The 13,305-nt window shown below is 37.6% G+C and overlaps 1 protein-coding gene and 2 pseudogenes across 2 annotated transcripts in view; 1 reads left to right on the top strand and 2 right to left on the bottom strand.

The window, feature by feature from the left end:
- The window catches only part of LOC141561674 (serotransferrin-like), a 33,703-nt gene extending 33,518 nt beyond the window's left edge, over positions 1–185 (bottom strand). Inside the window, exon 1 of one of the 2 annotated variants that reach the window (XM_074301572.1) lies at positions 4–185. In XM_074301572.1, the coding sequence (XP_074157673.1) occupies positions 4–61 (58 nt within the window). In that variant the 5' untranslated portion in view covers positions 62–185. The remainder of the gene's footprint in view (positions 1–3) is intronic. The other variant, XM_074301573.1, reaches the window with a different exon arrangement.
- Positions 186–1,540: 1,355 nt separating this feature from the next.
- Positions 1,541–11,346, bottom strand: LOC141562100 (lactotransferrin-like; annotated as a pseudogene).
- Positions 11,347–11,954: 608 nt separating this feature from the next.
- LOC141559541 (ran-specific GTPase-activating protein pseudogene) lies at positions 11,955–12,744 on the top strand (annotated as a pseudogene).
- The last annotated feature ends 561 nt before the right edge of the window (positions 12,745–13,305 follow it).

The following is a 13,305-nucleotide window of genomic DNA, read 5'->3' as shown; positions in this document are numbered from 1 at the left end:
TACCTTTCATAGGCTTGATGGCCTGGATGAATTTGTATCCTAGGTACAATTCATAGTCCATTTTTGGAGGTACTCTCAGAAGTCTATTAGCAGTGTCCTTAAATAGCAAGTCTTTTCCATGTTGGGAAGCAAATAGATTGAATTTCTCTGATTTGCCCTTGCCAAAATGTTCCTATTCAAGGGAAAAAGAAAACCATGAATGAAAATTGCTAACAAGGGAAGAGGTAACTCAGTGTGTGGCCCTTTTTGCCGTATTCCTTCATGAGTTCAGTAATCTAACCTGTTTCCATACTTTTAATTACCATCTCTGTGCTTCACCAATCCCTTTATTCTGTCCTAATCCCTCTCGAGCTCCAATCTGTTTCTTTCCTCACCAACCACCTATTAGAAAGTTCTACAAACACCCAAAACAGATCTCATGATCTTGTCCCATACTCACATTTTTCTACTAAATGTTTCTATTTTAGTCCAGGCCTTCACCATCCTTCCATTTACTCAGGTTCACAATTTTGGAGTTTTCTTTAACTCCTTACTTTCCTCGTTCCCCAACTTTTACAATCTATGCCGAACCTTTCCTATATGCATGCTCTTCTTTCGTCTCCATTTAGACCCCACTACCACTACCTTATTTCAGTCCCTAGCTTTGCCCCTGTACCATAGCAATAGCTTCCTAACTGGTCTCCCTGCCCTATTTCTTTTTCCTCTTCTCTCCAACATATCCTTCACATAGTTGGCAAAGTGATATTGCTAAAGCCCAGTGTTGACAGTGTTATTTCTCCCTTGCTCAAGAAGCTCCAGCAGTTTCTATCATCACCAGAATCAAAATATAAACTCTGTTACTTAAAGGCTTTCACATACTTCCAACCTACCTTTCCATTTTATTTTACACATTACTCTTTTTCACACAGTCTATTGTTTAGACTGGTCTTGCTATTGCAAATACAGAACACAGATCTTCCATCACCAAGTCCACTTTACATAGAATTCACTCTCTCTCCATCTCTGCCTCTTTGAATAACTTGGTGCCTTTAAGATTCAGCTCCAGTGCCACCCCCTCTACATAAAATTTAATCTGGCCTCCTCAACTGCTATTTATCTCCCCCATATACTACTGTTCTGTGATTTTCAGTCCCCTGGAGGAACTGATTATATGCTGTAATCCATTTATATTTTACCTCTTTCAGAACATCCTAACCATCTCTACCAATACCAGGTTTGTTGTGTAATCAGAGATTCCATCTTCTATATTTCATAATCTTGTCTATTTTGTAGATCCCTATTAATCTCCCAGTTTATCCATCTCCATTTATCTTCTCTAAGACTTTCATTTAATTGTATTCCAAAGCATAATGTACCCTTCTTAGGATTACCAGGTGAGAACTCAGGTCGTCTGGACAGTGACAAGGTGAGAACTCAGGTTGACTTGACAGCTCTCTGGCTCAGACCTTTGCTTCGGGCCTTTAAAGGGAATTTATACCTTAGGAATTCTAAGAGTTGCAAGTTCATTGATGGAAGTATTTCTCCATGTCCCGTTGAGTCCTTACTCGCCCATTCTCTGGGAGAATAAAAGGAGGGCAGTATTGGGTCTGAGAGAATCGACTCTGGGATAGAGTTTTGAAGTCAGGCAGGCTGAAAGGAGACCAGAATGATTTGAGAAAGGACAAGAAGTGAAGGAGATTCAGAGCTCCCAAGAAACCTGCACTCAGAGGAAAAGATTTTACCGATCTCCTCCCAGAGAAGGATTATAATTGAGCAGATGACCGACCCTCACAATTCAAGAACATTACATACCCTAGTGCAGTTGAATGAGAAGCATCTTCTTAGTTCTTTTCCCTTTGAGAAATTACCTCTCATGACCGTAAACACTTGATTACACTGAGAATCATCTGTTCAATCATTTCTTCCAAAATAATCACAAAGGAAATATTCAGCCGTACTAAACTTGATATCAAAAAGAATAGAGTTCCAATCTGGCCTCAGATACATAGTAGTTGGGTTGCTTTGAGCAAGTAATTTAATTGTAAAATGAGGATGACTTCTATGTGGCACAGTGCATAAGGTGTTGGGATGGAGTCAAGAAAATTCATCTTCCCAAGGTCAGATCCAGTATCTGATACTATTTATGTGACCCTGCACAATAACCCTGTTTACTTCAGTTTTCTTATCTGCAAAATTATCTGAAAAAGGGAAGGGAAAACCACTTTAACATCTTTAAAAAAATTTAAAAAGGAACAGGAAATTAGAACATAATAAGAACTTAGCAGAAGGAAAAAATAATCAATAGTGATATGAAAAAATTCTCTAAATCACTAATAAGTAAATTTTCTAAATTACTATTAAGTAAAGGGATGAAACTTAAACAACTCTAAGGTAATGCCTCACATCCCATCAAACTGAATTTGATGTTAAAAGCAAAATGACAATAGATGAAGGGGCTGTGGTAAAAGAGGCACACTATACTTTTGGGGACCTGCAAACTACCCTAATCATACTAAAAAGCAATTTGGAACAGTCCAGAACTGTGCACAATAAATGCTGCATGCCTTTTTTTGTTTTGTTTAGTTTTGTTTTGTTTTTGCAAGAAAGGATATCTTTTTTCCCAGTAAATTTATTCATTTTTAATATACATTACTTTATGAATCATATTAGGAGAGAAAAATCAGAGCAAACAAAAAAAACCATGGGAGAGATTGAAAAAAAAAACCCAGAAAAAAAATGAACATAGCATGTGTTGATTTACATTCAGTCTCCTTGGTTCTTTTTCTAGATACAGATGACATTTTCTGTACAAAGTTTATTGAAATGGCATTGGATCTGTGAACCACTGAGAAAAATCAAGTTTTTCATAGCGGATCATCCCTTGTTCTTGTAGTTATTGTGTATAATGTATTCCTGTTCCTGCTTATTTTGTTCAGCACCAGTTCATGTAAATCTTTCCAGGCCTTTCTAAAATTAGCTTGTTCATCATATTTTATAGAACAATAATATACCATTATCTTCATATACCTCAACTTGTTTAGCTATTCTCCAATTGATGGGCATCTATCCTTTTCCAATGCTTTGCTACCTCAAAAAAAGAGTTGCTACATACACTTTTACACATGTGGGTCCTTTTCCCTCCTTGAAAATTTGCTTCGGATACAGACCCAGGAATGGCACTGCTGGGTCAAAAGGTATGCACAGTTTTATAGACTTTGAACATAGTTCCAAATTTCTCTCCAGAATGGTTGGATCATTTCTCAACTCCACCAGCAATGCATTAGTGTCCCAGTTTTCTCACATTCCTTCCAATATTTATCATTATCTTTTCCTGTCAAAGTAGCCAACAAGTGAGGTGATATCTCAGAGTTCTTTTAATTTACATTTCTCTAACCAATAGTCAGAGCATTTTTTCATATGACTATAGATAGCTTTAATTTTGTCATCTGAAAATTATGTCATATTCTTTAACTATCATTTGGTTATGACTTGTATTCCTATAAATTTGTCACATTTTTAAATATATTTTGGAAATGAGATCTTTATCAGAAACGTCGGCTATAAAGATTTTTTCCCAGTTTTGTACTTCCCTTTTAATCTTGTTTTTGTTGGTTTTGTTTGTGCAAAAACATTTTAATTTAATGTAGAGATTTAATTGTAATTTTTAAATAAAAATTTTAAAAATTTAAATTCAAAATTAAATTAATTTTTTAAATTAAAGTTGTCCATTTTTCCTTTGATACTATTATCTAATTCTTCTTTGATCAGAAATTCCTCATTTTATGGAGATCTAACAGGTAAATTTTCACTTGCTCTCCTAATTTGTTTATGCTATCATCCTTTATGGCCAAATCATCTACATATCCTTTCACTCTGCAACACCACTAGTAAGTCTATATCCTAAAGAGCTCAAAGAAAAAAGGTCCATCCACGTGTACACAAATATTTATGGCACCTCTCTTTGTTGTGGCAGAGTTGGAAACTGAGGAGATGACCATCAATCGAGGAATGACTAGAAAAGTTATAGTTTTTGAATGTGATGGAATATTATTGTGCCATAAGAAATAATGAAGAGGATGGTTTCAGGAAACCCTGGGATGATTCATGGGAACTGATGCAAAGAAGAGAGTAGAAGCAAGAGAACTATCTGCACAGTAACAGCAACATGAATAAAGACGATCAACTGTGAAAGACGTAGTAAATATAATCAGTGCAGTGCAATGCAATCAAAAAATGTCATCCAACTTCTGAGAGAAAGCTGATATTCAGATACAGATTGAAGCATATTTTTTCTTCTTCCTTTCTTTTTTCTGTTCCACCCCAATCCCAGAACAAGTCTAACTTGTTTTTTTTATTTTGATATGACTTCATATTTGTAATGAGATTTGTATTTCTTGTCTTCCCAATAAGTGGAGGAGTGAATGGGCAGAGGGACAGAACTTAGAAGTGAAAATAAAATTGAATTTTAAAAAAGGAGAAAAATGGGGATGGCCAATACTTGTGCAGTGGAGAGAAGTTCCCAGATCAGATCTTCCTTGCCATTCACACTTCGGGCCACAACAGCATGAGCAGCAAGCCTGGCCAGGTGACAATCCTTGTACTGATCGAGAGGCCTTCTTGTGTTATCAGGGCACAGTAGCTCATAATTTTCCTTGTCAGCCTCGGTGAGAAGGTTGTCTGCAAGAAAAAGCAAAAATTCCAAATAAGACTAGAAAGACCATTCTTAAAGAGAATAAGCATTTATTAAGCTTCTATTGTGTGTAAAACACTTCGACAGGCATTAAATGAGATATATATTTTGAATAAAACTAAAAGATTAAAAAAAATCTCTGACTAAAATCTATAGTGGAATCAGAATTCTAGGCCAAAATGATGCTAAGCTGACTACTTTTTGTGCTTCTAGAATCTTGGCAATACTCTGTCTTGAATTCAGGAATATGAATCTTCTTGACTCTAGACTCAGCACTTTATCTACTGAACCACTGAGAGCAAATTTTAAATACTACCCCCTGAAGCCAATGTATTATGTACCTTAACATAATTAATTATCCATTAATATTTTACTTTTTTAAAAAGAATATCTTAACATTATTCTTCTCCATCCATCTCTACCTTTCCACCTCTCGTGGCTGTTGATCCTTAATGATTCCACCTTTTGTGTCCTATATTTTTGTCTACCATGTAAGGTCCTCACTCTGAGGGACATTACAATTTAACAAGGCACCAAGGTGGGTAACTTCAATCTATGAGTATTAGGTGGTGGGAGGGGAAGTCGATGAAAAGATTAATAAATTGCTTTGTGCAGGGAACTCCAGCAGATGGTAAATGGTATAACACCACTGTGAACTAACTTTTAAAATTTTCTTCAGAAGAGCATTGTAAGAAACACGAGGGCAGGAGATAGAAAAAATAGACGGAGGTTAAATAAAGCTGTGTCCAATGCTTGAGATAGTGGGGAATTGGGCCTCTCTACCCTAGTACTTACCTAACACAGTTGTGTGCTTGACAAAACTCACTTCTCCAACACCATCCTTCAGACATCTAGGGAAAAGGAGAATCACAAGAATGGGCACAGTCCAGCATCAATAGCTTATCCCATGCTTTCCAATAGCCATCACAGACAGAAGCATATGCAGGATTTCCAAAGCAAAAGAATCCAGAGAGTATCTACTTCACCAAGGGCTTGTAAGGCAACAAAGGTAGGAAGTCCTAGAGCTAAGATTCAGACCTAAGTGCCCATCTCAGTCTCCACCAACTTCTCTAACTTGAATGATCCAATTCATCCCTTCTCTAATAATCAGGGACCCTTGGCTAGATTGCTAGATACTAAAGAGCTTTCTTAGCCAGGCCCTTTGTCTTTCTTCGGTTTAGGCTCAGACTAGGTGCAAGAAACTGAAAGAACTGTCACTGATAATATTAATACTAATAACAGTGCCTCTGCATATAATGCTATATGTTCTGCAAAGTATATATAGTACTATATACTATATAATACTATTATACTATAATACTATAGTAACCTCATTTGAACAAAAGTAGAAGTGGCTATGGAAGGAAGGGGACAAAGAACAGGCTCCCTGCTGTCCTGTCCCATTACTGGAAGACCAGGGTCAGGATGGTTGAAGTTAAGATGTGACTATTTATGGGACCCAAGAAAACCATAGAGATTGGGGGATTGTTCATAGACTTATAGATGCTTGACATTTCACCGGAGTTATGGGGAGGGTTCAACTTACTGGAATGCTCCTGAGTAGCCAAAATAAGGTTCTCTGTCCGAGCAGGCACACTTATCACTGCCTTTTCCGGCACACAAAGAACACAATTTAGGATTCCTTTGCAATGCACAGGGAACGCAGCTGCCTGAGAAGAACCTGGCCACAGCTAGAGAGAGAGAGAGAAAGAAACAGCACACGTGAGCAGTGTAAAGGGTATGTGGGAGGACACACAGAAACAATGTCCGTCTCCAGATATAAACTTTCTAGGCTTGCCTTCTTTCCAGAAGACATATCAATAGCAATCTGCAGGAACATAGAGATATGAAGTGATTGCTTTTCATTTTGGATGAATGAGTTCACAATGTCAACACTCTACTTCTAAATTCAATTTCAGTTATATCTTACTCTTTGTGACCCCTTTTTGGGTTTTCTTAGCAAAGCTACTAGAATAGTTTGCCGTTTCCTTCTCCAGCTTATTCTACAGATGAGGAAACTGAGGCAAACAAGTTAGTTAAGTCACTGAAACACCTAGCTACCCCACTAATTTCCCATTTTCATTCCTAACATACAATCCTGGGCCCATTCTTCAGGTGTCAATTCTGAGCCAATACCCTACGATAAATACACATCTACCCTCTAATTCCTGGAAAAGTCTCAAAGCCTAGAAAAAAATAAGTTAATTCTAGGAACTACTTTTTCAATGAGTGTCTGTGAATTGGCTTTTTAAATACATACATATATATATATATATATATATATATATATATATATATATATATATATATATATATATATATACACACACACACACACACGTGTGTGTGTGTGTGTGTGTGTGTGTGTGTTTTTAACTTGTGATCCTTTGTGATCCTATATATTTTATTTTTTAGGTTTTACCAGACTGCTGAGGAGTTTCATTACACCAAAAAAGGATAAGACTCTTGAATTAGAAGAAGCTTCTGGAGAACATTCAAATGGTAGGGTGCTTTGCATACAAGAGGCAGCACATTGCTATCCTAGTCTGGGTATTTAAGGGTACAGACTTCAGGCAAGAAATTGGTAATAAATGAAAATCATAGGTTCAGATGATATTCTTTTTAGAGAGCACAATTTTCTTTTTTTGTTGTAGGAAACTGGGGTTGTGACTTAATATAATAATAATAATACAGCTAATCACCACTACATTCAGAATCCTCACTGTACTTGCCAGCTTACCATCCTCGATGGGTTCTGGTGGTCCTTCCCACTGCAACAGGCCAAGAGCATAAAGTGTCCCCACAGGGATGATCCACCCAGCTGACCTGCCCAGGCCAGTGTGACAGGATTCTTGCCTTTGAGGTCCTTGAATTGGAAATCAGTTCCCTTCTTCACAACAGCCACAGCAAAGTACTGAGACAGAGGGTCTATACAACATAAAATAAACAGGAAGATTCTCAGCTAGGAGTCAAAGACAAGAAGATGGCATTCCCTGATGATCTCTTGAGGGGTGGGGAAATCCCAAAAAATATCTGATCCTGGACTTGGACTGATCAGGTAAAGGAAGAATTTAAAAATGCCTATAAAACATATACCCACACCCACATTTTTGTATACATACATATATACACACTATGTATATTTACATATATATAAAACACAAAGTACTGAAGAGCAAAATGAACAGAACAAAGAGAACATTGTATAAAGTAATAGCAATATTGTTTAAAGAACAACTTCAAGAAAATAAGTTATTTTGACTATTATAAATACCCAAATTAACTATAAAGGACATATGAAGATACTACCTTCAGAAAAAAATCTGATAATTAGAAATAAGTGTAGAATTATATATATATATATATATATATATATATATGTATATATATATATATATATATATATATACATACAGACTTATTTGTGTGTAATGGTGGCTATCTTGGGAAGCAGTACAGGAGGGAAGAAAAAAAAGAAATCTACATGATGGCTTTGTTGTATATTTAAAAAGGAATAGCAAGTTATGCATAAATAAATTTGCAGTTTCAAATACAATCATCTTTTTTCCTATACTGTGTTATGGAAATGCATATTTTATTCCCTGAATTAAGAATGAAATTTTTAAAAAAGAAAACTCTTCTTCGTCAGGAAAACTCTTCTTTGATAGGAGAAAATAATCAAGCTCCCTTTTCAAATCATTAAATTTTTTTTTATTTTTTTTATTTTATATATATATATATATATATATTTTTTATAATATTATCCCTTGTATTCATTTTTCCAAATTACCACCGCTCCCTCTATTCCCTCCCCCCCGACGACAGGCAATACCATACATCAAATCATTAAATTTTGAGAATTTTTCCAGTGGTCCTATTCAGGCAAATGAGTAGCTAAAAAAAGTCCCTAGTTTACATTTCCCAACTCTGCAGTCTCTTCTCAGGCAACTTCCCAGTTAAAATCCTCCTATTGTTCTGGTGACCTGAATGATGTCCCTTTTTTTTCCCCCCTCTCTGCTCCTTACAACATGGATTTGAATTCTCCAGTGCCAGAACCACATAGAGAAAATAAGTTGAGGGGGCAGAAAGGGAGAAGGAGGAACTATTTTTATAAGGCCATTTTCTGTAACTAGAGAATTTCTGTAAGTTTTATTCCACAGCAGTAACCATATTCTCTCATTCTCATTTTGAGAACAACACTAACTTCACTTTCTGGATCATCAGAGTTTGATTCTTCAGCAACTCAAGGGTTGTCCAAAACTCCTGTTCTGACTTGGGAGTCAATATATGCAAATCAAGAACTCACTTGCTTCGGTACCATAGTCTTCAGCAACAATGGGTTTCAGATTGTAGGGTAACAGACTTGCTTCATAGATAAAACCACCATCGATAGTCACAGCATCAGCCTCATCATCCTGAAAGAGATGAGTGAAAACAGCACTGAAGCCCCTTAGCTCTCAGTAAGGAACAGTAGGAACGCATGTAATGGGTAGGTTTGGAAGTCTGAGGACTAGAAAAACCTTAATAGAACTACATTGTCTTTTACCCTGCCTTAAGATAACTGAGAGGATTCAGTGAATCCTGGGTCTTGAGTCACAAAGACCTGATTTTAAATCTAGCTTTAGACACTTACTAGCAGTATGACCCTGAACAAATCATTTATCTCTGCTGCCTCAGTTTACTCAACTGTAAAATAGAGATACTAACAGCACCTATTCTCAGGGTGGTTAAGAGGATCTGGTGAAGTCTTTATAAAAAGTATTTAGCACAGTAGGGATTTCACAAATCCATAGGTCCTTCCTGTTTTCCTTGGAACATAATAGAAGCTAAATATGCCAAAAGTTCTCTCTCTCATAAAGTGGGGAAAAAATCCCCCTCATTAACCTTTCCTGCCTGTAATTTCCCTGCCTTCCATTCAAACAGCATTTATGAAGCCCTTCCTGATAAAAAAAATGGCTAAGGAAATATAAATTTTTTTGGTCTCTGCTCTTAAGAAATCTACAAAGATAGTTGGATATGGAATCGAAAGCCAAAATTTGAATTCAAATCCTGGCACTTCTATTTACTGTAGGGACCTCTCTGAGCCTGTTTCCTCACCTATAACATGAGGGGACAGGATTAAGTAACCTTTAAGGTTCCTTCTTGCCCTAAATTTATAAGCTATGAGAATTGATAATGCTAAGTACGTAGGAGCGGGGCAGACATCCTTCTTTTCATTTGTACATCCATTGAATTATTAATTATTTACCTATCGTACCCTCCAAACCCAAAGGGTCCAGGTTCAAATCCTAACTTGCTTTAAATTACCTGGACAACCTCAGACAATCTTGCTTAATCTCTCTAGGGTTTCCTTATCTGCAAAAGAAAGGGGGAGGGGGGAAGGGAAGGAGAGCTAAACTGAGAGACATCAAAGGTCCCTTTCAGATCCAAATCTATGATTCCATAATCTTTTACCATTTGTACTTGAATGCTTTCTTCACCTAAATTCTCCTCCATCCCTACAAGATAGTCTAGAGGAATTATTGTGGCCAAAAATAAATAATAGTTCACCTGGCAGCTGAGTTCCAGATAAGGAGCATGGCTGCACTGATCTGGAATACCTCATCTGGCAGGTGCCCAATCACTAGACCCTCCCTTAGCTGATGTCTCTCCAATTTGGCAGGCCTTGCCAAAGCTTGCCCTTTGCTGGCTATTTGCAGATAGCCTTAAAGAAGTCAGGCTTCATTCCATGCCATTACAAGGTAGCAACAGAGCTGGCAAAAAATTTTTTTTAAATAACTGAGTTGCCATTACATTAAATCATTTCTGCATTTTCTTTTTCTTTTTTTGCTGAGGCAATTGGGGTTAAGTGATTTGCCCAGGGGTCACATAGTTAGGAAGTATTGAGTGACAGAAGCCAGATTTGAAATCAGCTCCTCTTGATTTCAGGGCCAGCACTCTATGTATTCACTGTGCCATCTCACTGCCCTTTCCCTCTATGTTCCATGCAGCTGCTTTGTCAGCATAATTCTGTCTCCCCCCTAACCCTCCCCCAAGCCCCTTTTTGAGGAAAGCCCTTTTTCCAGAATTACTGAGAACTAAGAGCTTCTTTGCAGTAGCTAGGTGGCACTACAGTGCACAGAGTGTTAAGCCTAGAATTAGGAAGAATCATCTTCCCAAGTTCAAATCCTCCCTCAGCTCCCAAGCAAGTCAGTTAACTCTGTAGCCTCAGTTTCCTCATGTGTACATTCATCTGGAGAAGGAAATGGCAAATCACTCCAGGATCTCTGCCAAGGAAACCGCAATGGGGTCATAAAGAACCAGACAAGACTGAAACAACTGAACAATAACAAGAATTTCTTAGAGACCCTCATGGAAAGGAAACAAAGTAAGAGTATTGGTGGAGAGCAGAGACAGCATTCTTCCATTCTCTTTCAGGCAGACAGTCACACACCCTCCACCACTAACAAGGGCTTGTGACCTACTGAGATGGCCTTGACACAATCCATGTGGGAGGTTTTCATGATGCAGGCCAGACTGGGACTGTTGGTGGTCTTTAAGGCTTCCTTAAATTCATGACATTTCTTCAGCTCATTTTGTGATATGGCACACCATCTTACTTGTCGATCTGTAGAAGCCAGGCACAGCCCTAAAGGAGAAAAGCCAGAGGGGAATGAGTTCATGGCCACACTAACTTCTCTCAACCAGGAACAGAGAAGGTGTCCTCTATCCCAGGTCCTGCATCTTCCAGAAAGGAGCTCAGAGAACAAGATCTCCAGTGCTTGCTTGAAAGAGAGGAGACTGTGCCCACCAAATAGTTGAACAAAGCTAGTAACTGGACCTGGATTAATTATCAGCTCATCCAAGCCACAAAATTTAATTTGTGAGATGCCTCACCTTTACTTCCAAAGCTAGGGAAGGACTCAAGGGATAGGAAAAAGTTTTTACCCCCTCCTCTCTCCCCATTATTTTCCTCCTCATCAGTGGTTCTTTTTTTGAAGGCGGGATAATGGAAGGGAGTTGTTTTGTTAGTGTTGCTGTTATTTTTTTCCATGAAATCTTTCAATAGGAAGCATAAAATAAAATATAGAGGATTTCAAAGGAAACCAACTATATTAAATACAGTTAAAAAAAAGTATTTGCAAACCCCAAGTTAAGAACCTTTAACTTAGGGGAAATTAGGTGGAACAATGAACAGATCCTGAAGTTAGGAGGGCCTGAGTTCAAATCCAGCTCCTGACATTTACTAACACTAGACAATTCACTTAATCTTGATTGTTTAAAAAAAAATTCTTACTTACAGAAAGGCTCAAATCAGCTTTTTCAATGTGTTAAGTTAATCTTTCAAGATCCATGGTTCCCGGACTTTAGTCCTTACTTCACTCCCTCCCAAAATGGAAAGGAATGTTATTAAATTAGGATCCAGGCTTTTTCTCTGCTGTTTCTTCATTGAGGTCCAGCTCCTGTGGAAGGTTAGCCTCTGAAGACATGACTGATTGAGATGAACCCTAATCCAGAGAATGTGGATGACTCAAACTATGATCCACAGTTTGAGCCCATAGTGCCTCTTCCTGAGCAGGAGATCAAGACTCTTGAAGAAGATGAAGAGCTTTTTATGATTTGGGCCACGTAGTTCTGATTTGCATCTGAGAATGATCTTTCCAAATGGAAAGAGCTAGGAGCAGGTAACACAAATCTACTGAAACACAAGGAGAAGGGGATGATTTGCCTCCTCCTGAGAAGGGACAAAATTTTGAATATCTGTGCAAATCACCATTTGACACCATTGCTGGAGCTGAAGGCCAATGCAGGCAGTGCTCAAAGGGCCTGGGTCTGAAACACACATGTTGACTTTGTTGATTAAAATCCCAAGCCTAAATGTGATCCAGTTCCTAAATGCAGCAAATGCCCTGAGGCTTAAGGCAAAATATGAAAATAAGGAATATATAGAAGGAAGAATAGGTAACAAGAGCAGGCATAGTAGCATCAAAAATGGGGTGAGGAAGTTCTCAGAACTGTCCATGAATAAGGTGAAAGAGGAGAAGGAAAAGAAACAATTTAGACAAAAGCTGGAGGTGCCCCAGGAGGAAACCTAGCACCATAATGTATTAAACTTGTAGGCCTCACCTTCTTTCTTTTAATTTAATTTTTTTTCTTTCTTTCTTTTTTATTAACAAGGGACATTATTTTAAAAACTGAATTCCAGCCTCCAGGTTGTTTTCTAAGTTTTTACTCTGCTGAAGGTGTCTTCAGCAAACCCATTCCCATAACTTTATTTTCCATGTGGAAATACTGATTAATAATATATCCAAAAGAGTAAATAAAACTTTGGAAAGCTAGAAAAAGGGCATTCATCAAGTATTCAATTAAATAGGAATTTATTTAACATAAATAGATAACAGATAGATAATAATCTATGTGAAATGGCACAAATGAAACAGTCCCTGCACTCCTTTGGAGCTTAGATTCTAATAGTGGGATTAAACATTCATTGTAAGTCAGACTAGCATAAGAAAAAGTAAGGATGAAGAAAGCATTAACAAGTAGGGATGGAGAGAAAGGAAAGGGAGCCTTCATCAAGAAGGTGGTACCCAAATTAAACCTTGAATTAGACAAGGATTCTGAGAGGTGGAAATATATTCCAGCTAGAGGGAATG

The sequence above is a fragment of the Sminthopsis crassicaudata genome, chromosome 3, assembly GCF_048593235.1.
Source record: "Sminthopsis crassicaudata isolate SCR6 chromosome 3, ASM4859323v1, whole genome shotgun sequence".
NCBI classification, from domain to species: Eukaryota; Metazoa; Chordata; class Mammalia; order Dasyuromorphia; family Dasyuridae; genus Sminthopsis; species Sminthopsis crassicaudata.
The sequence above is the reverse complement of the archived record's forward strand: the minus strand, read 5'-3'. Positions and strand labels throughout refer to the sequence as shown.